The 24441-nt window shown below is 37.3% G+C and overlaps 1 protein-coding gene across 1 annotated transcript in view; it reads right to left on the reverse strand.

The window, feature by feature from the left end:
* Positions 1-1383: 1383 nt before the first annotated feature.
* The window catches only part of LOC149079084 (protein O-mannosyl-transferase Tmtc3-like), a 43787-nt gene continuing 20729 nt past the window's right edge, over positions 1384-24441 (reverse strand). Inside the window, exons 4-20 of the mRNA XM_089241371.1 lie at positions 23850-23931; positions 23556-23655; positions 23302-23417; positions 21201-21373; positions 20633-20882; positions 19039-19193; positions 18620-18706; positions 13678-13815; positions 10229-10322; positions 8311-8448; positions 8092-8174; positions 7872-7944; positions 6661-6747; positions 5462-5535; positions 3777-3900; positions 3373-3558; positions 1384-1849 (exon numbers count right to left, since the gene is read on the reverse strand). Of these exons, the coding sequence (XP_089097497.1) occupies positions 1556-1849; positions 3373-3558; positions 3777-3900; positions 5462-5535; positions 6661-6747; positions 7872-7944; positions 8092-8174; positions 8311-8448; positions 10229-10322; positions 13678-13815; positions 18620-18706; positions 19039-19193; positions 20633-20882; positions 21201-21373; positions 23302-23417; positions 23556-23655; positions 23850-23931 (2254 nt within the window). The 3' untranslated portion in view covers positions 1384-1555. The remainder of the gene's footprint in view (positions 1850-3372; positions 3559-3776; positions 3901-5461; positions 5536-6660; positions 6748-7871; positions 7945-8091; positions 8175-8310; positions 8449-10228; positions 10323-13677; positions 13816-18619; positions 18707-19038; positions 19194-20632; positions 20883-21200; positions 21374-23301; positions 23418-23555; positions 23656-23849; positions 23932-24441) is intronic.

Below are 24441 nucleotides of genomic sequence, written 5' to 3' on the forward strand. Positions count from 1 at the left end.
TAGCATAACAATAAATAAAATGTTTCATAAAACTGGTCTAAAGTAATCCGTGTTTATGGTAATGGGAAAAAAGTAAAAGAGTAACTAAAAGCTACATACGATAATAAGGGACCGAAAACCGATTAAAAAATTTTCCTCCCTCGCTGAATCTACTGTTTCAATAATAGAGTATAAAAACTGCATTATATTATAGCTGAGTTGATATTATTATGCCATAAAAAAAGTGGTTTTAGTCCTTCTAGGTTAAACTTTGTATGTAATTAGCTGACATGTAAAATAGTGTTACCTGGAATTAAAGAATAATTATATAAAAAATATAACGTGGAGTTATTAGAAAACACTTTTCATAATGTGTGAAACATTTTAAGTCCTGTCAACTTCCATCCTGGCCTGTTGGAGCCATGACGTCAACGGGCTATTGGGAGGTCAGCTGTAAATGCGGTGCAATGTATGAGCAAGACACGTCATGTGAAGCATGTGGAGAAACAAACTTTATTCTCAGCTTCTTGACGTGAATACGCCTTTTAAATCATCTAAGGGTACTAGAAAACATTCGCAAAAAGTTTGAGTGACGAAATTCCTTTAATAATCACATCTGAAGAATTCAGAACATATCAGTATTTTTATGTCTGCGGGTAGAGCTCGTTAAGGCAAAATCCAATGATACCGCTTTTATATTTCAATATCTGTTTCGGTCTGGCACCAGGCTCGCGGCCCGCTTTCTTAATTAAAATTGTTCGAATTAATTGTTAATTAAATTGTTGTATCTCGAGAAGTTTGCGACGCAAATAGACAACATTGGTATCGTCGCTAGCTATTACAAAGACAAATCCGATGATACCAATTCTCATGCCAGTACCTACCACGCAAAAGTAGGCACAAAGAAAATATTCTAGTCAAACGTCTAGGAGACAGCACACCTTCTTTTTTGAATACACGGGTTGCTTTCGTCTGGAACTCTCACAATCTTGATGCGAATTCAACGGTTTGAAAGCTATGTGTAGCACAGTTCAAAAGTGTCTCTCAGGTACCTATTTGCATTTAAATGGAGGAAAGCGAATGGGGGGGGGGGAATGCCGATAAGTATTAATACTAAGGGTTACAGATTTTTAACAGAAAAATTGTTTTGAAGCTCTCGATACTAAAAATACCAAAGTCCTCTAGAATATGGACTCCAAAATCTACGAATAAACATAAAACAGTGTCGAAATAGACATTACTGCCAAGAAATATTCAAAAAAGCAATTTTTACAAAAAAAAAAAAGTTTAAAAATAGACGTTTATAGCATTTTGCTTTGAATTCCGGGCTGTAATTATTATGCTTTCAGTTTCACGTGAGTGAATAAAGTAATACCAGGAAAATAAAAATAAGCAGACAATAAATATTAATACACTTATATTTTTATATACATCCATATATTATTTATCACTCGGAATCCAGATTGTTATTGCATACAACGAACATATTTTAAATTTTCTCTATATACGATAAAAATTATAAAACATCGTATTCAAATGAATTCTTAACGAGAGAGAACACAGTTTTATAATACGTTCAGTTCGTGTGCAGAGATCCTTTCGCTGGCGAAGTGTTATTGTCCGAGTTCAAAGAGACGGAGTCAAGAATGTTCTGCGTTTGATCGTTTTCATTCCTTCCGTTGCTGAACCGTTTTCGCTGTCGAACGAGATTCAAATTCTCCATGACGTATTCCTCGTCGGGAGCCATATTTCTAGCTTCCAACAAACAAGACTCCGCTTTATCCAATTCCCCAGTTTGAATGTAAACGGCGCACATGTTATGGAAAGCCGGCACGTGATCCGGATTCTTGGTAAGAATGGCACCGTAGCACTGGAAAAGAAAACTGTATTTTGATTTGTATTGTAACTGAAGGTACGTACGTATCTGACTGAACGATCTTTTGGATCATGGGTGTTAAGTTACAGTCACCGGCCATTAAGCTCTCGTAATTGCTGGTAATTGTAACTTTATGTTCAGTTCTGATAGTTTGTACTAGGAAAATCGAATCTGCTTTTACCGAGATGGAGAACACACTATCTACCAATTTGAATTGGTAGCCCTGTCCGCAGGTGCGGTTCGAGAAAAAATATTGCGATATTGCGAGACCTATTTTCTGGTACACCCCCGACCACAGGTTTTTTGATCAACAAATTTTTTTTTTGTCCTTTAAACTCGGATTTGGCTCTCCGCGCGGCCGCATGGCTCAAGAGCTGCTCCTGCATGTTCGCTACATTCTTTGATAGGCAAGAATTTGGCATTTGGTACACCGTGGACTTAAGTCGTAACTAGAATTTTTGTGCTGGGGAGGAGGGGGCGTAATTTGAACGCTCCATGCACTTTCTTTCTAAGCTAGCTCAAATCTTGAGCACGGCTATGGACAATCAACGATCGATTGAGTTGTGCTGAAAGTGTGCATGTATGCATGTTTAGTATTGGGCGTCATTCATTAGTGCTGTCATCCATTTTCCGAACGATGGGTGAAGTATAATGACTGAATATTTGTACCGTTGTAGGTCTGTTGCTCTCCGTGGCTTTTAACGGGAGAGATCAGCTCGCATTCACGCCTTGAAGTTGGAGAGAAACCACAGAAAATTAACTTCAGCCGACCACACCAAGGTGCCACCGGCGCCGGTGGGGTTCAAATATGGGTATTCGAGATACCAGTCAATCATTATGGCCACACGACCGCAAAGCAGCTGTCCCGTTCTACCACACGGGGCAGTTGCCCCGCCTCCCAAGTTCCGGCCGTGCCATGGACAAGTCTATTCCTACGGTTAGTACAGGTGCTGATATTGCTTCCACTTTAATATGACAAGCCTCAGACGTGGGAGAAAGTTGTGGAGTGTTGTGCAATGCGCGTTCATAGGGTTACTGTAACACCAGGCATGGCCCAATCTCTGTCCCATGAGGGATGTAAGCACTGATGTGTATAGGGTGACTGGTCCACATAGGCGTGAAATTAATTAATATTATAAGTATATGAGGAAGACATCAAATATTTAAGGGAGCTCTCGGGGTCCACAAGAGTTTACGCCCACATAGGCCCCTATTGCATATCAGACACCATCCTGAAAAAAGGACAAGTAATCCAACTCGTGTAAATAGCATACCATACTACCAACCTTGTCTGAAGCTTTTCATGCAAAGGTCGCGGAGTCACACAATATTTGTATCCGAACCAGCCTAGGGACCATTGGTATATTAATTGCCTAATACTCCAAACTTTCACAGGGTACAGGCATGATACTCACGCGCAATCTGACAGGGTTGTCAACTCAAATTGGTAGAATGTAATACATATAAAACACCAAACCCGTATCATACAAGAACAAACATCTCCAAGTGTTTCCTACCATCTTCGCAGCAGTGTAATTCTTCAGGTGCGAGAAGTAGATATTTCCGAGTACCATGAGCCCTTTTATATGGTACGGTTCGTGTTTGAGAAGAGCTTCCAGATGAGGAACTGCTTCGACTGGTCTACCGGTGTTGTGGAGCAGTAGAGCCATATTGAACAGAGCTCCTACGAAATCACTTCGTTGCTGCGAATATGCAAACACACATTTATAAATTCTAACAAAACCATCCAATCGTAACTAAAACATCAAAATTTTAAGAATAAACGGTAAGAAATCGTAAGAAATCACCCGACGGCGTTACATTGTTAAACGGTATCATAGAGAAAGAACTTCTTAGCGTTCTTTAACCGTCAATGATATTTCGGTCACTTATAGTACGTAAAATAGTGCATCGGAAATACCTGTATGGCTTTCTTGAAATACTCCTCTGCCTTGGCGTGTTCCCTATCTTCCATCGCCAGGACTCCCATGTTGAAAAATATTCGTTCAGAAGCTAAAGCTCCCTTGTCGATCTGTTTCTGCAACCTCGAACACATGAAAAGAAGACAGGAATTATTAACATTCTACGTCTGATAATGAATCATTCTCGGATGATAATGAATCAAGTTAATCAATTAGCATTCTTTATTCAGTGTTGGATTGATTGTTGATGCGCTGCATACTGTTTTTTATCAACTGTTGAAAACGTTGTTAGGAAGCGTTTCATTCGATGAAATGGCATTTTGTATACACGAGATAAAATGTATGAACAGGATTTCATTTTCTGTTTTCGGTCATCTCAACCTCATTGAATTTTAGGCACGTCTTCAATCAACAAGGAAGAGCGTTCTAGACGAATGGTAAATTGTCAATCCCAGCGAGTCCAGTCCGGTAAAGTAGAGACAGATGGCAGCAGCAATCTAACACTAAAAAAAATCATAACTCTGACACCATAAATATGTTAGGGGCTCGCATATATACAGGCTATCTAAAATCGTTTGCACAGTGAATGTCATTGCAACCGCGTTGAGTTTAGAAACATTCTTTTATTTACAAAAAGTCTTTAAAATGACTCAAAATTTCTTGAGTATCTCAAGGGGCGAATGCATATAAAAATGTATATATAGGAAAATTAACTTTTTATGAGGACCACGTGCGCTAAAACTTACGTAAATGCGGTTCTGAGAAGTTATTTACAAAAAATTGCATATTATTAAATGAAAAATTTACGGAGATATTTGACTTCGACCTTTTCAGTATTCATCACAAATGATTGAGGGCGTGGTTCACACAAAATGCGAAACGTAATTTTAATATAAAGTTGTGAAAAAAACTCTGTAAATGTTGATTTCTGAGCTAATGAAAACTTGCCAACCCAGTCATAAGTTACAAAAACACGGTGGATTTACGTATTTAAGGTCCCGGTAAATAATGAATTTAAAAACATGATTTTTTTTTGCAAATTACTTTTCAGAGCGGGATCGACGTTTCGATAACTTGAAGTTGTAGCACACAAGTGTCTATATAAGAAGTTAGTTTCTATATTTGTTTTTTTTATGCGTGCGACATGTTTATTATGCATTCACGATATTTTGAGTAATTGTACGTATTATGAAAACTTTCTTTGTACTTGAAAGTATGTTTCTCTAAACTCAACGGTTGCAGAGATATGTACTGTGCAAACAATTTTTGACAGTCTGAGTACACACAGAAAATACGTTCCTGCATGCAACCAATTTGTGACAAATTCCCCGAAGGAATGTTCATACGAGATGCATGTATGGTTAAGTAGCAAAGCAGAGTAATAATAGTTTTATTTATCTCCCCTTTGAATTGCTTTTATCCAATTTTTACTGTGTAATTCCTATCGTTCAAGAGTGTCGCGAGACATTTCTAGAACAAAATTAAATTGAAAGTGGTAATGGATCTGTGATTCCCAACAACTGTTGCTGGCACATTCGAAGTTCCTCAAAGGGGGAATTTCTCTGGCTCGATAAATCTGCGTTTTAATGGAAATTTAGTCGTTCGCTATGTCTGTTTGAACCCGTCCAATTTTGCCCTCGTATGCCAATAAATGCAGCAGAAATTATCAAATATTTTGACTCACCTTTGTTGAGCAATACGTCGGTGTTCAGAATCACCAGAATCTTGACTCAGTATAGCAAAATTGATTAGTGATTTCTAAAAAAAAAAGAAAGAAAAAAAGTGAAAAAACACAGATAATTTAGAGAAAAACATCAAATCATCATATTTAGGAAAATAAATAATAATACATAATACATGAGAGAATAAAACACGCATAGGCGTAGCATTAATAGTTTTATCAAAACAATTTCATCTGAAATGAGTTGAAGAAATCTCAACGGAAAACAGAGCGGATTCAATAAATCTGCGAGAGAACACATTCAATTAATTTATATTTATTTTTTCCCCTTCCCCTCGAAACTAAAGATTTCACAACCACGACCGTCTTTGTAATCGAGTATCAATTTACAAAACAACGCAGCAGATCCCCCCCGAATTTAAATGCAAATTACACGTCGGGAAATTTTCCACTGATCGACTTGCTCTCCAGAGCGAAAATCCTGATTAAAAACAAAATATGCTTCGCAATTTATAACTCGCTTAAAATTTTTCGCATTGCCTTAATGGAATTCAATTAAATTTGCATAGTCTCTCTACATTTTTTTGCTTTTCCCGATTTCGAGATGATTAAATTGCAGCGCAGTTTATAATCACAATTCGTATTTGTCTGCAAGAGGAAAGTTACAAATGTGTATTATAAAAAGGAAACACAATGTGCTCAGCTTTCACGCCGTGATGCAAGTTAGAACGAATATGTTATTCAATATACAATATATGGTCTTTGTTGAGAATGAGTTTGTTATCATAAGAAATACAAGAAGAGGTGGGACTTTTTAGTAATAAGAAAAATGTATTTTCCGTTTGCTGATTTATGTTGTAATATTTAAATGTTGAAGGAACCGTTTCTTTAATTACGATGCTTTGTGAGACTTTCTGATATAGAACTCACTTTGTGATCATTGAGTTACTTTATTATTTCAACATTTCTCGGTTCCCCAAGTTTATTTTCCGTGAACTTACGTATTATAATTTGCATCTAGATGCTTTTGAAATTATTTATGATCATGGATTGCTAAAATATAAAAGAAAATATATCTATTTAATTTTAGAACGTAACTAGTTGCGTAATGGCAAGTCTGCAATGTTTTTTGAGGGGATTAGATAGTCAATCCTCTGCTTATGAACTTAATTCTTTCCTGAAGTCCGTTCGTAAACACTCACCTCGTGTTGAGGGTCGAGACTGAGAGCCTTGTCGAAGTGAGCGAGAGCTTGCTTTTCGTTTCCTTCTTCTAATAATAGAACCCCGATCTAATAACAGAAAATTATACCTTTTAATAATATATTCGTGGAAAATAATTTAATTGCGCATTTCCGTGTGTTGAAAATGATTTTGGTCTAAAGAAAAGATGTAAAGTAAAGTTCTTGAATACGCTTGCCGGCTTTAAACCGTTGATCATAGAAATGCATCTGGTTAAAAAAAAGTATAGTATATATCATACAACTTCTTGTTCAGGGGTTTCCAACACAAAAGCTCTCGCCAAACCCTTAATACAATCGACGCTTGTTATAACGATCCCACCTAATAATAGCGATCATTCCATTATAACGAGCGGTAGAATAGGTCCCAGGTCCCAAACGTTTCGCTATAATATAAACTTTTATGTTTTCCTTTCGATATAACGACCATCCGATATAACGTCAATTTTGACGGAACGAGGGGGTGGGGTCGTTATAATCATAGTTGAAATAGAAATGAATATTTAAAAAACTAATCTGCAAAAAATAATTATTTAAAAATTTATTAATGAGGGACCGTTCAAGTATTACGTAAGCAAATGTTTAGCCATTTTTGACCCCTTCCCTGTCCCCCCCCCCCACTTGTCAGCAAAATTTCGTCATCAGGTCTGCCCCTCTGAATCCTAACTCATATTTTCATAAAGAGTGGTTGATGACGTAGGCATTATCCAAACCCCTCTCCCCACTTGTCATCAAAAGTCAGCAAATCGAACCCCCCCCCCCATCGATGATGACGTGATACTTGAACGGCCCCTGACGACTAGAAAATCTTTTTTTTTTAAACCAGAACGTGAAAAACATGCTTTTCAATCACTTAAGATTTCATTATTGGTGAATGGAAATTTCTCAAGCGGATTATACGCCGCTTCGGTTTACACGATCATATTTTGCTCCAAGTAGTAAAATTTTCATCTGTGAATTATATGCTGATTTTATGCTAATCTGAAAGACTGATACAAAAGTTTTTAAGCATTTTTTCAAGTGCTGAGCTAATTTGAACGAATTGATAATGGTTGGCGTGGAAAATAATATTTATTTTTAATTAACATTTTTTTTTTCAAAATCATTTTCGTAGGCTCATTTGTCCTATTTTTAGAGTTCACTTGGGGGCCAAATATTTTGCCATTGCTACTCACATTATAAAATATGTCGGGGTTGGATCCATCGTATTTCAAAGCTTGCCTATATGCCATTCTTGCTTCCGTTGATCTATGTGAGAACATATTAGACAGAAAAGTGTTTAACCATATTACCCAATTGAATTATACATTATATTACGATATAATAACGATAAAAAAAAAAGGAAATCATATATGGATCGTAATAAGTGAATACTCGGAAGCAGCTTTTCCTCACCTATTCAGCTTCAAAAGAATAGATGCTCTTTCCAAATAGGCGTTTATAAAGTCAGGCTTCATTTTTGTTGCTTCGAGCAAAAGCTAAAAGTAAAAGTTACTATCATTTTCTACTTAATTTATTGTCAAGTGTGAGTAGCAACATATTTTTAGAATATTGTGAGCATATTTTCTAAGTTAAACATGGATGTAGTTAATAGATGCCACATTTCAGTCTCACCTCTTGCGCTTCTTCTAACCTGGATTGGTTTTTGGATATAAGATTTCCCAAATGGCTGAACAGTTCCATGTGCCTAGGCGATACATACGCTTTGATAGGATGACCTGCTCGGCCTGCACTTGGAAGGAGATCTCTAGCCTTGAGAAAAAAAGAAATCCTAAATGAGAATTTTATGAAAATGTCTCTCTCTCATAAGAGTAAATAAAGTAATTAGAATCTAATAGAAACAATTCTGAACGTTTGGGCAAAACTTAAATAGCATTACCAAACACCAGCTCTGGCCATATCGCAATTTACTGCCGTTAATGAGATGGGTTGGAAATGAAGTCGCTGTCTATCGGTGGTCACCTCAAGTTCGTTAGGGAAAATATCTTATGTATATCCTTTCTCGGGTACGAACCCAGGACCGTGGCAGCAACCTTCAATGTGGTAGATGAGCATCTTACCACCACGCCACTCGGGCGCAAAAAAAATTATGTTACTAGTAGATAACATTACTAGCTTCAATTTAACTCAAGCGAATGTTCTAAAGAGATTGATTGCACGCTAAATTTATAAGTTGCAAATACAGCTATAGGATAAATTGGAGTAAATCAACAAGTTATCAAGTACAGTAAAACCTCTCTTTTGCAAGCACCCTCGGGACAAAAAAAAAATTCGTCCGTAAAATAGGAGTGGCCACATTTATCAGGGGTTTGAAATGAAAACTTTTATTATATAAGAAGAAATTATTATTTGGCCGTAAAAGAATGGTTACCGCATGTGAGAAGTGTACGTTATTAGGGGTTTTACTGTACCTAATATAAAAAGAAAATTGTCCTATAACATACTTCTCATAACTAATCTTCTCTTGAATATTCTTTTGGGGAGATTTTTAACGAATCGGTGAATGCCAGAAAGTGATGGGTGCGTGTATGTGTGTGACTAATGTATTTATGATTGAGAGTTATCCTCGTTTGCGTATTCAAGAAGTGCTGCCATCAACTTACATTTTTGAAGTGAAAGTGGCAGATGTCTGAATTTTCGTGTTCCTATATGTACTGCCTTTATTAGACTAAAAAAGTTGCGGTAGAAAAGCATTTTTCTAATATAAAATAATCAAATAATAATATCATAACAAAAGAGATATATCATGACATTAGTTATTGATGCATTTTTAATTATGAAATAGGTGAGGGCAAAATTTTGAAATAGTTTATAAGAAGTATTATTCGATGATTCTCGGTAAATTTTTCCACACCGAAAATATTACAGTTCAAGAAGTTTCTCCGCTTAATACGTTCATGTTTGTGTGAGCGACGTATTGATCGGGATCCAATGCATTTGTTATTGAGATTCATCTCAAAACATTCCTCTACGAAGGATTTTAACTGCTGGCTGATGCGAAGATCTATTTAGAAAAAAGATAAATTTCAACTGCCTTTAAGGGGAATCGAACCCACATCCTCTCACTTTCCGGGTGAGCACCCTAGACCACTAGAATACAACGGCAACAAATGCCTTGCTCTTTCCTTAGAGCTCGTGAGCATTGAACGGGTCCGTTCATGGACGGTCGGATCTAATTCAAGCCAAAGCTCGCAATTTCTGACACTACTACTACTTAACCGTACATGCACCTCGTATACATTCCTCTACGGAATTTCTAACGAATCGGCTCTTGCCGGAATGTATGAATGGCTGACACTGTGCCGTCAATGGCTCGTGTTCAGTGCACACGAACTCTAACGAAAGAGAGATATTTTGTTGTCTTTGTAGTGGTCTAGGGCACTCACCCGGCAAGTGAGAGGACGGGTTCGATTCCCTGCACAAGGGCCGTTGAATTTTCTCTCTTTCCTAAACACATTTTCGCATCAGCCAGCTGTTAAAAACCGTCGTATGGATAGCGGAGAGTCACATCATTCTCGGAGAAATGTCTTACCTTCCAGAAAGCTTTTTCTGCTTCCATGGGCCTCCCCATAGCATTGTAAGCATTTCCGACATTCATGTGTCCACCAACATCGTCCGGTTGGATCCTGAATAAAAATGTTATCATAAATACTAGTTATCGTGATACCCTTAGTTTGATATTGAAAAATTTATAAAAATGTTAAACAATAAAAACCTATAAATTAAAAAAAACCGTCCAGTCACCTCCCAATTGCAGGATTCGATGCTCCAAAAACTTTAAAATACTCGATTTTTGCAACATTACTGGGCACACATACATAACATATACCGTTAACTGGAGTGACTTTGTGCCAAGGTTCCAACTAGGTGACATTCACGGTTTTTAGGACGAAGGTGCTTCCTGGGAGCGTATGGATGAAGTATCGGTTTCAAGATTTTTGCATGCCGATTCAGGAACTGTAGGTGACTCATCGACTGCATTTATTGCCATCACATCCTGCCAGCTGTTGTGTGGAGAATTTTGTAGGTTATATTGTGATTTACATGAAACTTTTCAAGTGCGTGTAAACCTCTCTTGGTGCAGGCAGTGTGTGTTTCGTGGAAACTAGATAAAGTAATATTGCTATGCAGGAGTTGCTTACGATTAGAAATACCAATTTTAATTGTAAAAATGCTCCATTTTGGCGAAAATATGATGCATAAACAAGAAAATGAGAATTCAGTTGGCGACTTTGTGCTACTTGTTTTTAATTTTTTGTACGTAATTTTTTATTACGGGAAAATATTAAGGAAAAACTCCAAAAAGTGGCACCAGGCCACCCCCGATTTACGGTACATGGGGGGGGGGGAGGGAGTTCCTCCTTAATACTATATTAAATGTACAGAAAATGCATGTGTCACGGTACATGTGATGAATCCGGTTACATTATGCATAATAGCCGATCATTTTGGTAAGTTTGATAAATATCCCCTAAATTTATTCCTTAAACCACCGGTGATTACGCATCCCAACAATACCAAAGCGTCGTTGGCAAAATGATGAATCGGGCTATATTCATCACATATGCCAATCATTATTATGTATAATCGTCATTTCACATTGGTGAATATCATAAATCAGTCCCATTGCCGTGATGAGATTCATTATTTAGATAACCGCATTTGCGTGAGCTGGAGTCTGAACGGATATAATGAACTCTGATTTAAGGGATTTTTCTGAACATCCAGGAAATAACTCCTTTTTGACGAATTTTATGATGGCACCTCGATATAACGAACTCACATTTAAGGAAATTCATGATCGTCTCCCAATATAATGATCTCTTATTAAACAATTTTTACTCTCATTTAACGTATTCTCCTTTAACAAATTTCACGATCGTACACCGATATCATGTACATTAAAACCTCTCTTTTGCGGACACCGTCGGGACAAAAAAAAAAATCGCCCGTAAAAGAAGAGTGACCGTGAATCAGGGGTTTGAGATGCATGCTTTTATTATACAAGGGGAAATTGTAATTTGGCCGTAAAAGAGGGGGCATCAATGACCGCATCTGAGAGGGGTGTCCGTTAAGAGAGGGTTCACTGTATTATTCTACCAAATTACCGTTACGTATAATTTTTTTAGTCTCTATCAAATTTTCGAACAGTACTTGGATATTATGCATTTATCAGTCTCACCGAGACGATTGACGATTATCTATATACAGCGTGTACGTGCTAATGCGGCTTGTATCTCATCAACCATCCGTCGTAGAGGTATGATTCCAATTTAAAAAAATGCTCAAAATGCCTTAAAAAATTACTGTGTACCAGTTATAAAAGTAAAAACACAGTGTGTCACAAAATAAAAAATTTTATACGGTCTCCTTGTCCTCTAACTTCCAATGGGGTAATTGTAGCCCTGCATCTCCTGAGGCCAATACAAAAAATTCCACGTTTCTAAGTGCAATGTTCGCTAAGATATTTGAATTCAAAAATCGGAGAAAAGTTATTAAAGAACAGCAAAAGCTAACGAACACACAGCGCTCTTTTCCCTCATTTATGCTGTCGTTTCCCAATTTTTGAATTCAAATATCTCAGCAAAGGTTGTAATTGGAAACTTGGATTTTTTTTGGGCCTAAGGAGAGACAAAGCACCAACTTTTTAATCGGAAGTTAGAGCACGGGGAGGGGGGGGGGGGAACCGTATAAAAATTTAGCCTTTGTATTTTGTCACTCACTGTATTTTCTTTCTCAAATCTGGCACAGAGTAGTTTTTTAACGCCTGCTGAGCATTTTTGAAGTTGAAATCGTACCTCTACGGCGGACGGTTCTGCAGATAAAGGCCGTGCAAGCACTTACAGGAATCCCTGTATATAAAATAACATGTCCTGACTGACTGACTGACTGAGTGACTGATCATCGCCAAGCCGAAACTGCTGAAACTATAAATATGAAATTTTATGAGTAACGTTATTTCATGATATAAAGAGTCAGTAAGAAGGGGTTCTGTGAAATCCGACGCGTAAGGGGGATTCAAAGATTATATGGAGATTAGCGGAGCCGAAATCACTGAAGCTATAAATATAAAATTTGGTCAGTATTATATTTTATAATATAGAGACTCGCTAAGACGAGAGTTCTGGAAACTCGATCCCCAAGCGTTGTCGTGAGGTAGTTTCAAATGTTATACGGCGAAATTATCGCCGAGTAATTTTCAGATTACCAAATCTACGCGCGCGAAGCCGCGGGCAACAGCTAGTGCATAATAAACGGTTATTATGCGTAGTAACCGATTTATCACATTTATCGCAACATATACACCCGCAGGCATAACAACTGAATTTAAATATATTTCTAAGTGGAAGCTGAAAATCACGCACTTAAAAAAAAAAAAAAACCACATCGCATCGAATAGAATAACTCAAAATGTACGACTTTTAAAGCCGTAATTTTCTGATGAAATTAATTAAAATTTCATATTTCATCACATTTAACGAGTTTGTTATCGAAGCTGTTGCGAAACGTTTCAACGTAATTCGAGACCAGCCAGTAAACAACTCGAAAAGGGTGGAAGCTCCGAATACACGGCCCGCAAACATTTGTTGTGAGCGAACAAATACGCTTCGGGGGATATTAATTACGCGCGATGATGTTACCTGCAGTGGGTGGGAACTATCCAATGGGAATGCTCTGTGGACGCCATCGCAATTTTAAAATATTTATATTTCGGCTCATTAATTCTTTCTGTGTTTGACTTATTCAAAATTTCTGAGCCGCTTTGGAGAGAGAACAAGCTCTCGTCGTGCGAAGCATTACATTGCGGTTACTACAGGGTTCAACTCATAGTTTGTTTATTCATGTTTGAAAATTTTCAACAACCAACAGCTTGAATTTCTAGGTTTCAAAATCTATGGCGTGAATTGTTGAGGATGCCAATTAAATCAAGGCAAAACGGGTATAACAAAAGGGAAGTGTTTTTAGTTTAAGTAAACTTACTCCACGGCTCTCAAGAAGTAATCCAGAGCTTTGTGAGAGTCCCCTCTGCTCTGCATCACGTGACCCAAATTATTCCATAGCTTAGCATTTCGGGGCGAGACTCTCAAACCTGAAGTGAAAAGGGATTCTCCGTTTTTCCTGGAATCATATAAGAACATCATTTGTATAATTAAACTTCCGTTACAGTCTTATGTATACAGAGTGTCCCGTAAATATTAATAAATCTCGTAAATATTACTACTACTACTACGTTAATCACACATGCATCTTGAACCCATTTTTCTGCAGAATTTCTTACGAATCGGTACACTCTGGAATAAGTGTTCTGAGTGTATGTGTGGCCTCTAACGTATTTATGTTGGTACGCTTGTTTCGTTTTCTGTTCTTCTATCTTCTGATTGCCATCTGCCTTTTTCAATTTGAAGTGAAGATGTAAATACTTGAATGTTTATGTTATATGTACAAGTACAATGTTGAGGGTCTAGATGCTCTCTTCAAAAAGATATTTTTTTTGGAATGAGAGACCGTCTCACATTCATTCCTCGAAGTTGGAAAACCGCAAAGTCAAAGTCGTCCCGTAAAGACTGCACGAACTCTTCAGAACAAGAATGTTCATTCTGAGTAGATGAAAAATGTCCAGAGAATCACATCATTATGGTTTCTACGCAGGGTGTAACTAAACTGGTAGCCAGAATGTAAGAAGCGATAGAACTCGTCAAAGCAAACAACTTTCACCATATAATGTGGGGTCGGAAAGTATGGCCAAGCAAGGAGAGCGAGCACGGTAAGGGGGTCATCCAAGTATAACGTCAGCATCGGGGGGGGGGGAGAGGGTTTCGGATTTGCTGACTTTTGATTACAAGGGAGGGGAGGGGGGTTTGAAGGTTGCTTACGTTATCAACCACCCCTTTTTGAAGATATGAAATATTCTAAGCTGCTGACGAAGTTTTGCTGACAGAGGGGAGGGGGGGGGGGTCAGCGTTTTGCTGACTTTTGCTGACAGGAGGGGGAGGGGTTCAAAAATGGCTGAAAATCTGCTTACGTAATACTTGAATGGCCCCTAAATCGGATAGAGGATATTCTTGATGCAATAGACCAGTGATGGGCAAACTTTTCTAGGAGCGAGCCACAGAAGAAAACAACAAAAAGAAAAAGATTTGGCGGGCCGGACATATTCGGACATCCGACGTTATTGGAATTTTTATTTTTGGAAATGAAGTGGCGGAATGCGTTGTATACTTTGAGAACTGCCACGGCTTCATTGCAAATGAGACGCAATGGCTTATCTTTTACGACTGTGAAAAATGGAAAAGTATATTTCGAGAATTTTCAGCATAAGTGTTCCATTTCTTGCATATGCAAAAGGATTCAACTCAATTTTTATTTAAATTCTCGGAACTATATTATCCTTATGCTAAGAAAGGGAGATCTTCCATTTTTCATTTATTCATTATTTTTATTCCTTTTCATTTATTCATTCACCCCCCTTGAATGAATTTTTTTAAAACCATGTAATTAAAAATTTCTGTACTATTATTTTGAAATCTGCAGCGGGGAGAATTGAATCCGTTAGCGGGTCGCATTTGGGCCACGGGTTGTAGTTTGCCCATCACTGCAGTAGACGACCGGCCTGAACGCAGTAGATCGTGACCAAGGTGTCGACCATATGACGTTATGGAGTATGTTGCGTAGAGAAAGGTTATCCCCCCCCCCCCCAAAAATCTCAATAAACAAAATTTATGACGTCAAATTCAGATTTGACGCGAGTAAAAGTATAGCATCCACCATAAAGACCAATGACGCTTTCGGACTTCTCTTTATAACTATCAGAAGCAATTGGTGCTGCAAACTAGACTTAAAGCAGAAGCACAAACAGTTGTTTGTCTTCGTACTAGGTAGTGCTGTAGTTATTGTGGATACCTGAATCTGAAAGGTGAAACACATTCTACCTCACAATTTTTTATCGAGATATGGAAGATTCTACAGGGATGGATGTGTCCTGAAATGGATGGGTATTCTCTCCCCGTTTTTACAAATACATAGAAGGAAGATAGTATGATCAGATGATTAGTTCTAGTTCATGATCTATTAATTATCCAGCAATAGTTGGCGAAGGAATCGAGCATCTTGTATATTCGTTCAGCAATAGTTGGCGATGAAATACTTCTGTGGACACCGCAGTTTCATATCGTAATGAGTCAGTTATCTACGGTGCTCACAAGCATGATCCGATGCGCTGGACATTTTGAGCATCTTTCAAGAATGTCACATGCATGCACAGAAGATGTTCATGTCTTCAACGGAGCTCATTTCTAATTCTCTGGACATGAGATCAGAATTTTTGTTCACGATTTACTCGTAAACTGTAAGGTTATTTTTTGTTCAAAGAAAATGTTCGAGTGAAAATTCTTGTTCCGTACAGTTATGACACTCCGCATAAATATTTTCACACTGCATAAGAGGTGTCTACTTTCATCGTTGTCCAATAACTAATTTCTAAACGTCCAGTTGTAATAAGATCTTTCAAATAATATTATCGATCCCCATTGAAGCCGTTCCAGTCAAAGGAATTATCTTTGAAAGCCGTTATATACACCAAATTGAATGTTTTGAACGATCCCCGGGTCCTATAAGTCATTCATGGCAAAAAATTCTCCATGCACTGATGTGTCAAACAAGAAAAAGGAAAAGTTTGCTCATGTAAAGAAAAATATTATGGACTTATGGAAGGTTAGATTTTGCTTATTTTAGGAAAAGTTTCTTATTAGAAAATTCATTAGTTTAGTCAAATTCTAAAGAGCAACATGGAAATTTACATATGACTGCTACTACAAGATTTCTTACAATGACAATTGTCTCATTAAGAGTTGTTATGGGTGCTCATTATATATGGATGAATCCAGTCCATTAATGGATAATAAATAAGTAGCCAAATCGATCTGTGTTTGAAATAATTTTGTGGAAAATCCTCTGTTTTTCAGTGAAAACATGATGCTTCAACGTTAGCTAAATGTTAACGCAATCACCTTTGGCCGTAGAAGAACAATTTTTGTTTTGTTTCACATGTCAGTGTTGAAGAAGTTTTTATTGAACCTGACTTATAGGATTCTTTAAAAAAAAACAAAAAACTTTGGATTTCTTTTCCAAAAATATCTTTTTTTTTACTTAAACGGCTTCTTGGATACGGAGTGACAATATTTGGAACATTTTTTTTGATTAAAATTCCCCTTTGAGGCTTAGCAACTAGCTGCCAACGATAAAAGTAGCACTCTATATACAGGATATCCTATAAATTCGACCAAGACTTTAAAAATTGATAAACATTGAAGGAATTGGTATATTTGAATGCGGTTTGTCAAAAAGTTGTTCGCACGAAGGTGTATTTTTTTTGAAACACGGAAAAAAATCAGTTCAAAATTGTTGGCCATGGAGAGCTTTGTCTATACGCCTCACTGAACCTGAACTTTTCTTCAATGTCTTCTGTGTCCTAAACGTTCGTAAAGCTTCAGTTGGCGATTCGTGGCTGAGGTAAAACACCCCTTCACCAATAAAGCTTTATCCACCAATGTCAACATCACAATGAAAACCTTATCAATCGTACACCCTGCATTTTATAGGACTCTGAGTTGCATATTTCCAGTAATTTGCTTTCGGGCAGTGCTCCCTATCTACAGAAATTTGAACTAATTTTTTTCCCGTACCAAAAGAAATAAAATCTGTGTGAGAATCTCGCGCGATAGAAATGAAATTTCTAGGTTGTTTAATCCCTAGGCTGCGGGAATATTGTGGGAAAATACACTCCGTTCCCCTCCACCCTAACCCAATTTCATTTTCTTCCAAACAGTGTGCATCGCTCATCATGCTAAAGGAGACGTTCTACGATTCCAGAGGCTTCACGGGGGTAGGAAAAGGTAATAAACACTGCCTTTGTCCGACACAAAGCGTCCAAACCAACCCCTCCACCCAAATTCATGTTCTCTTATACGATTATACGACCGAATCTTTATTGACATCCCCCCATATGCTTCCCAGCAGTTCACACACAAGGCCATTCTATGAAACTAGTGTTGAGGAAAAAGAAAACGTTCCACTTTCTGCGATGGATTTTCTTTCCCTCACGAAATTTTCACTCTTTTTTCGCTAAAGAACTTTCTGTTCGAAAATTCCCCTCCCTGAAAATAACATTTTCGCAAACCGCATTCAAATATAACAAACCCTTTAATTTTCTTGAATTTTTAAACTATTCACGAAATTTATGGTACACCCTGTACTATTTATAATAATTAATGATGAAACTCGAGAAGATGAACTCTTTTTCGTAAGCATTTGTATTTCATCATTTGTCTTTCGTTAAGCATTTGTCTTTTTTTTTATAGTTCTTTTAAAAAGAACTAAAAAATATACTGATTCCGGACTTATAGTATTTGAGAAATATCTAAAAATGTCCGCGCATTAAACTCTACTTCATCGCTTGATAAAGCGATCTAATAATTATCACAAATCACACGAAAGAGATAGAAATTAAAGCCCCAGGCTTTAAGTTATAAAAAAGAAATTATACACGTAAAGATGATATTTCATTAATTGGAGAAATAAAAACAAACAAATGCTAGGATTTTTTTTCATGATGATCAAACATGACTTAATTTAATTAATTACTCAATCAAGAGCGAAATTAAACGATTAAAAATGTATTTTTCCGTTATGTTTCTAGTTTCAATACCTCTATATCATCCCTGCCTTCTTTCTCTTTTTGCATTCTTCAAGAGATGCAACTTTATGCTCGAGCAATTACGAAATGAAATAATTACTAATACCATTATTATGTTACATTATCCCTTTCTTTCTCGTTGTATCGTATTTAGTTACATGCGAAATTATAGCGATGGTTTTTCATTATTTACATGAAATTAAAAAAAGAAAAAAAATGAATTGAACTCACCAATCGAAATTTCTGGTGATTGTCCTCGCGACATTAAGGCACGTTATGGTGAGTAAAGAAAACACAAGGAAGTATTTCATTTGTTTCCTGTAATCAAATATATTTAAATTGTAGAAATTAGTATCGATACACATTTGTCTATCGTTGATGAAATTTCAGTAATTTTTAATCAATACAAAGTAAGGACCACATCCTCTGGATAACCAGCTTATCTGTCTTCTGGAGACACAGCAGGGGGGTCACAGTCGGTTTTGTGGTGATCCGCGACCTGGACGCAGAGCAGCATGCTATATTGGTGGTCATAACGTAATGACTGATTGGTGTATTTGATACCGTACACGGGTTACATTTCCCAAAGGCGGATAAGTAAAAAGGTGGAAAATGATAAAGACGTGTTTCTCTCGGGAGGTCTATCTTACCTGACGCAAAGATTCCACATTATATGGTAGCCGTATCCAACCAAGATGCAGAAACCCATGCTTGGAATGTAGAGGACTCTCTCAGCTACCACGAACCCGACCGGGAAGAACAAGTTAGAAGCTGGAATATACGGGATTATCAACAGACCTAAACCCTGAGTGCACAATAGAAAAGAAAAGGAAATTAATAAGTAGAATAAACAATTTTATTTAACATCGTGTTGTTTTCATAATATATGAAGAACAATAAAACTAACTGTAAAATCTAAATGACTTCAATTCATGCGCATATACTAAAAATATCTAATCTATATAAATAAAAATTATTTTTTGTGTGTATGTTCTTTGTACGAATTCACAATTTTTGACCTTTTTCGGCCAATTTTGTGCATTTAGGAAACCGAACCCGACTCGAGAGATAATCTACTTTAAAAATTTGTCAGAGCAGGGCAAAAAAACTGTCGGGCGGCAATAGATCATAAGCCTCTACAATATTTTGCAATATTTACTTTGGTTACACCGTGGTTCTCAAACTATGAATTGAGACATATTTTTATCCATTTACATTCGTTTGTTTCTTCCTTAATGATGCCAGTATATGGGAGAATACCCGTGAAGCGCCGGGTGATATATCTATTTCTATACAGGGTGATTATTTCCCCCTGCCGCATTTTACTGGCGAACCGTTGTTCCAGAGGCATACTTCCAATTAAAAAAAACCAAATATTGTGTAGACATTAAATACTTCCCTTATATTACAAGGGGTTGTGTAGTTATTAAAGTGAAAAAAAAATTGTACGGACACCCTAAGCTCCAAAAACCAAATTAGAAAGTTTATGAGCTGTCTCTCCTGAGGCAACAAACAACTTCCATGTTTCTAAGAACATATTCGCAGAAATATTTGATGTAATACCTGTGTGTGTATGCTCTGTCTTTCTATATACAAATGCATAATTTTAGACCGATCGTCGCCAAATTCTGTACGTATACCAAACGATAGGCTACTCTACAACACTCGAACGATGAGCTACTTCAAAAGTCCGTCAGAGCTGGGAAAATTACAGACATATGCAAAAAACCTGTCGCGCAAAAATGGTTTGTAAGTCTCATCAATGAATTTTGCAATGCTGACTTTCGTTGATCATTTTTGTCACACCATGGTCATTTTCTGCACGAGAGGGCAAATTAGACGGCGACCTACAATTTATTTCCGATTCCGAACGACAGCGTTCAACAGTTTGCCTTTTTTATACTCACTGAGAGCTTGGTGAGCTAACCCTTCGATGCAGGACTCCCTGTGGTAGCAATCGTTTTCTGTGATCACTTTGTCGCCATTTCTATTGTACCTGTGCGTCAGGAAAGTTTCTGATAAGGCCGAATCGGGTATCGAACTCGCGGCACCTCTAAATATCCTTTGGTACTTAGTAGCTTAAATTTACTTTGCTTACCGTGGTTCTCAAACATGCATTTCAGACGTGTTTATCCATTTACAATGGTTTGCTAGCTCCTTAATGCTACTAGCGTATAGAGAAGGTATTCTTGCTAGTTCATAACAACGACGAAGTAAAAAAAAAAAAATCTGTTTTGCACCCACCACACTGACAACTCTTTTCCGCACTAGACAACGTTTGGATTTTTGCACGAGTTTAGCGAGGGAAATGTACAGCAACAGAGTGGCCACATTTCGCTTGTCCAACCAAGACGATATCAAAGGTATCGAACCCATCGACCAGTCGCAGCAAAGTTCCAGGGGGAATAAGAGCAGCCAGAAATTGAAAGCCGGCAGATAGTTGAAAGTGAGTTCTCGAACTGGACTACTCGAAGCGGACGCCGGGTTGTCGAACCTGTTAATAAGTCAAAATTGAAGAATGTCATCATCATTCAATCACTTCATTGCACTTAATTGTTACAATATTTTTTAATTCAACTGGTTATTGCGTAAATATTTTGATATTTCGCGTAAATTTCAAAAAATACTGTTAGAAACAATATTTTTTCTTCAGAATCAAGAGCAGACTTCAGATGGTATTTTTTTGAGTTATAAAACAACCATAGATTCGATAAGCAGCGAAATCCGATGCTGGGGGAAATTCCACATGCACGTGTTGTTGTATAATATAAATGATGAGAAATAGGCCGAAAAGTGTTGCAAACGTACTCACTTGTTGAATATCGGTAGCTTCGAAGCCATGACTCTCAGTCGAAAAACAAGGATGAGACCCGCGATGGACGAGAGCCTTAGCAGCCGCAAAATGAGATCCTTACGCCATGTCGGTGTGGGACCTTTGATTTTGCTTCTGGGAGCCTTGTTGGCTGTTGGACCGCATCTCGTAGGCTACGCGAAAAATTCAAAAGAAATACAAACTGATGAGATATTTGCACGTACATACAAATATAGGGTGTCTATAGTTGAAAGTGGCATGCTCTGAGCTGTCTACAGCCTTAACTACCCATCAGAGAACTATAAACTTTTTAGGATGTTTTAATGAAGGGATGCGGATGAAATTTAGGCAAAATAAATAGTCCCCTACATTTACCACTAGAGCAGTGGTTCTTAATCGGGGGTGCGGCAAAAGCCGTTTTGTAGGGGAGAGTCCCCCTCTCCCCCATCAACTTCTATTCATTACGAAGGAAAGAAAAGGATGTATCTGTTCGAAATGTGTCTGTTAATTCCTTTGAAAAAATTTAAATTTTTGATTCATTATTTTAATTTTGTTAAAGCTTACGAAATTTATTCTACGGACTAAGTATATATTTTTTTGTATCTAATTTTTAATTAAAAGTTTGTTTAGTTTCAAATACCGCGTTTTTTATTTCATAGTTCTCGTGAAAACGCCTGTTAATTAGTTCAGATATATATGTTGAGGACCTCATTAGCCGTATTACCTTCACCTGTTAGGAATAAGATTTAGAGGTCGACTCTTTGAAAAAAAACTGATTTTTAATATTTTCCGTTGAGATGTGCCGTAGATCAGGGCTGAACAAATCTAAAAAAAAAAAAAAATCTAAGCGCCAAATTTTTTTTTTACCAGGAAGAAAAAGGTAAAAAGTAATGTTTCTTTTCACTTTTTCATGGCATAGGGACCCTCTTTCACGTTGGCAGATATGCTGCTGTAAATTCCAAAGATTTTGTGTTGCTCTCAGGCTGCAGTTTAGAAAATACTACCTGACTCCTGGGATTTATCCAGCCCTGCCGTAGAGATCATTATTTTATTCTTTTAACAACTCTTTACAAAGAGTATGGTTTTTAACATTATCTGTTTTTCATAATTCATCATACAGGCAGAATAGAAGCATCATACAGGCATGGGAGGCAATGCCCCCCCCCCCTCCGGGTCAAAGGTGAAGTCGACTGATCTAATGTATATGTGTACACAGTCGAATCCAGTTATAACGAACTTCAAGAGACCAGGTAAATCACTTCGTTATAACGAAGGTTTTTATAATCCTGTTTTTAACATAAAACCTGTGTTAAAAACAGGAGAAATCATTATTATTACATTGATGGGGGAAACAAATAATGCGATATATTGTACTGCTACTAAACCAAACGTGAACCACATAATTATTCCTCTGGGAAATGTCCAATGAATTGGTGCATGTGAAAATAATGTGTTGTGTATCAATCGGTAAATATTATTGTTCCGGGAATTGTATAATTACAACTAAATCGCGCACATATCTCGTAAAAAATTCTTGTTGGGGAATGTCTAACGAACTGGTGTGTTCTAAGAAGCATTGTGGTTAAGTGGTTTCAAGGTATTTATGAAGCCAGAGTTATGCGTGGTTCGTGTTCAAGAAATGCTGCCATTTGATTTTCCAATTGGACATTGTTTATCGCGAGTATTGTTTATCGTATAATCCAGGTTTTTGCATTGTTCCCAATCAGAGGGAATAGAAAAGTGTTCGTTAAAACGAGATTTTCACTATAACGGTATTCGTTAGAACGAGATTCGACTGTATATAAATTGACATGATCATCATCATGACTCCCCCCCCACTCAGCAATAATGACCGTGCCCCCAGACTTCCAAGTCTATCTCCGCCTATGCATACAGGCCTCAGCAAAATTCCTACAAGATTAGCACACACATGGCCGCATTATCCTTACACTTGCCCTTTTTTAATCTTATTAAAATCCCATCTTTCCCGCATTATTTAATTTAAGTGCAAAACTTCAACAACAATCTTATGTATGTCCAGTACGTGACATGTTTCTAACTTCATTATACGGGTTGGAGAAGATATAAAAGAGACACACACTTGCTTCAAGAGGACGACGTCGAGAAGAGCGCAAGTTCCAACCACGGTAATACCCTGTTCTTTACACAAAACTGCAGAGGACGTGAGAACGAAGTACCTTATGGTGCCTTGTAAATCTGAAATCAAATAATTGATACATAAGCGAGCTCTGTCATTGGTCTCAGATAAAAATAAATATTTGACGCAAAGCTCCATTAAGAGAGAGCGTAAGTAAACATAAAAGATAGTAGTTTTTTTTTGCTATATATACGAACCGTACAGTACATTCTTTTTACTAGATCTTACGTAATCCATGATCGCGAGTAGAAAGAACAGGGACGATAGCAATTCTGCTCTCCCCACGATTCCCGTCACCTATAAAACCAATAATAATAATAATAATGATTATAATTATTATATTACATCATTTCTGAGCAAAGTTTTGAAGATATTTATACGCATTATTGGTAAACTTTGTGAATTTTGATGATTTTATTTAATCGATCATTTGTACTGAAACGCGTATGGAATTTTAAGGTGTGTGTGTGTGTGTGTGAAGAGTGCCTTACCGCTTCTGTATGTATTGGGTGACTTGCAAATAGCATAGCAGCTAGGAAACATGCTCTGGTAGGAAGAAACTCCGTACAAAACCTGTGTTAAAAACAGGAGAAATCATTATTATTACATTGATGGGGGAAACAAATACCGCGATATATTGTACTGCTACTAAACCAAACGTGAACCACATATTATTATTCCACCATTATTCCACTGGGAAATGTCCAATGAATTGGTGCATGTGAAAATAATGTGTTGTGTATCTATAGGTAAATATTATTGTTCCGGGAATTGTATAATTACAACTAAATCGCGCACACATCTCATAAAAAATTCTTGTTGGGGAATGTCTAACGAACTGGTGTGTTCTAAGAAGCATTGTGGTTAAGTGGTTTCAAGGTATTTATGAAGCCAGAGTTATGCGTGGTTCGTGTTCGAGAAATGCTGCCATTTGACTTTCCAATTGGACATTGTTTATCGTGAGTCGACTGGCGATGACGTGTTCCAAGATGACAATGACGAGATGCCGTGATTCTAAATTGGGGTGGAAAAAGCACTAGATATCATTTGGACACACGACTAACACGGACGTTATGACACTAT

This window comes from Pholcus phalangioides, unplaced genomic scaffold, assembly GCF_987345545.1.
Source record: "Pholcus phalangioides strain wild (caught in Gottingen) unplaced genomic scaffold, Ppha-v1.0 ptg000013l_1, whole genome shotgun sequence".
In the NCBI taxonomy this organism is placed as follows: Eukaryota; Metazoa; Arthropoda; class Arachnida; order Araneae; family Pholcidae; genus Pholcus; species Pholcus phalangioides.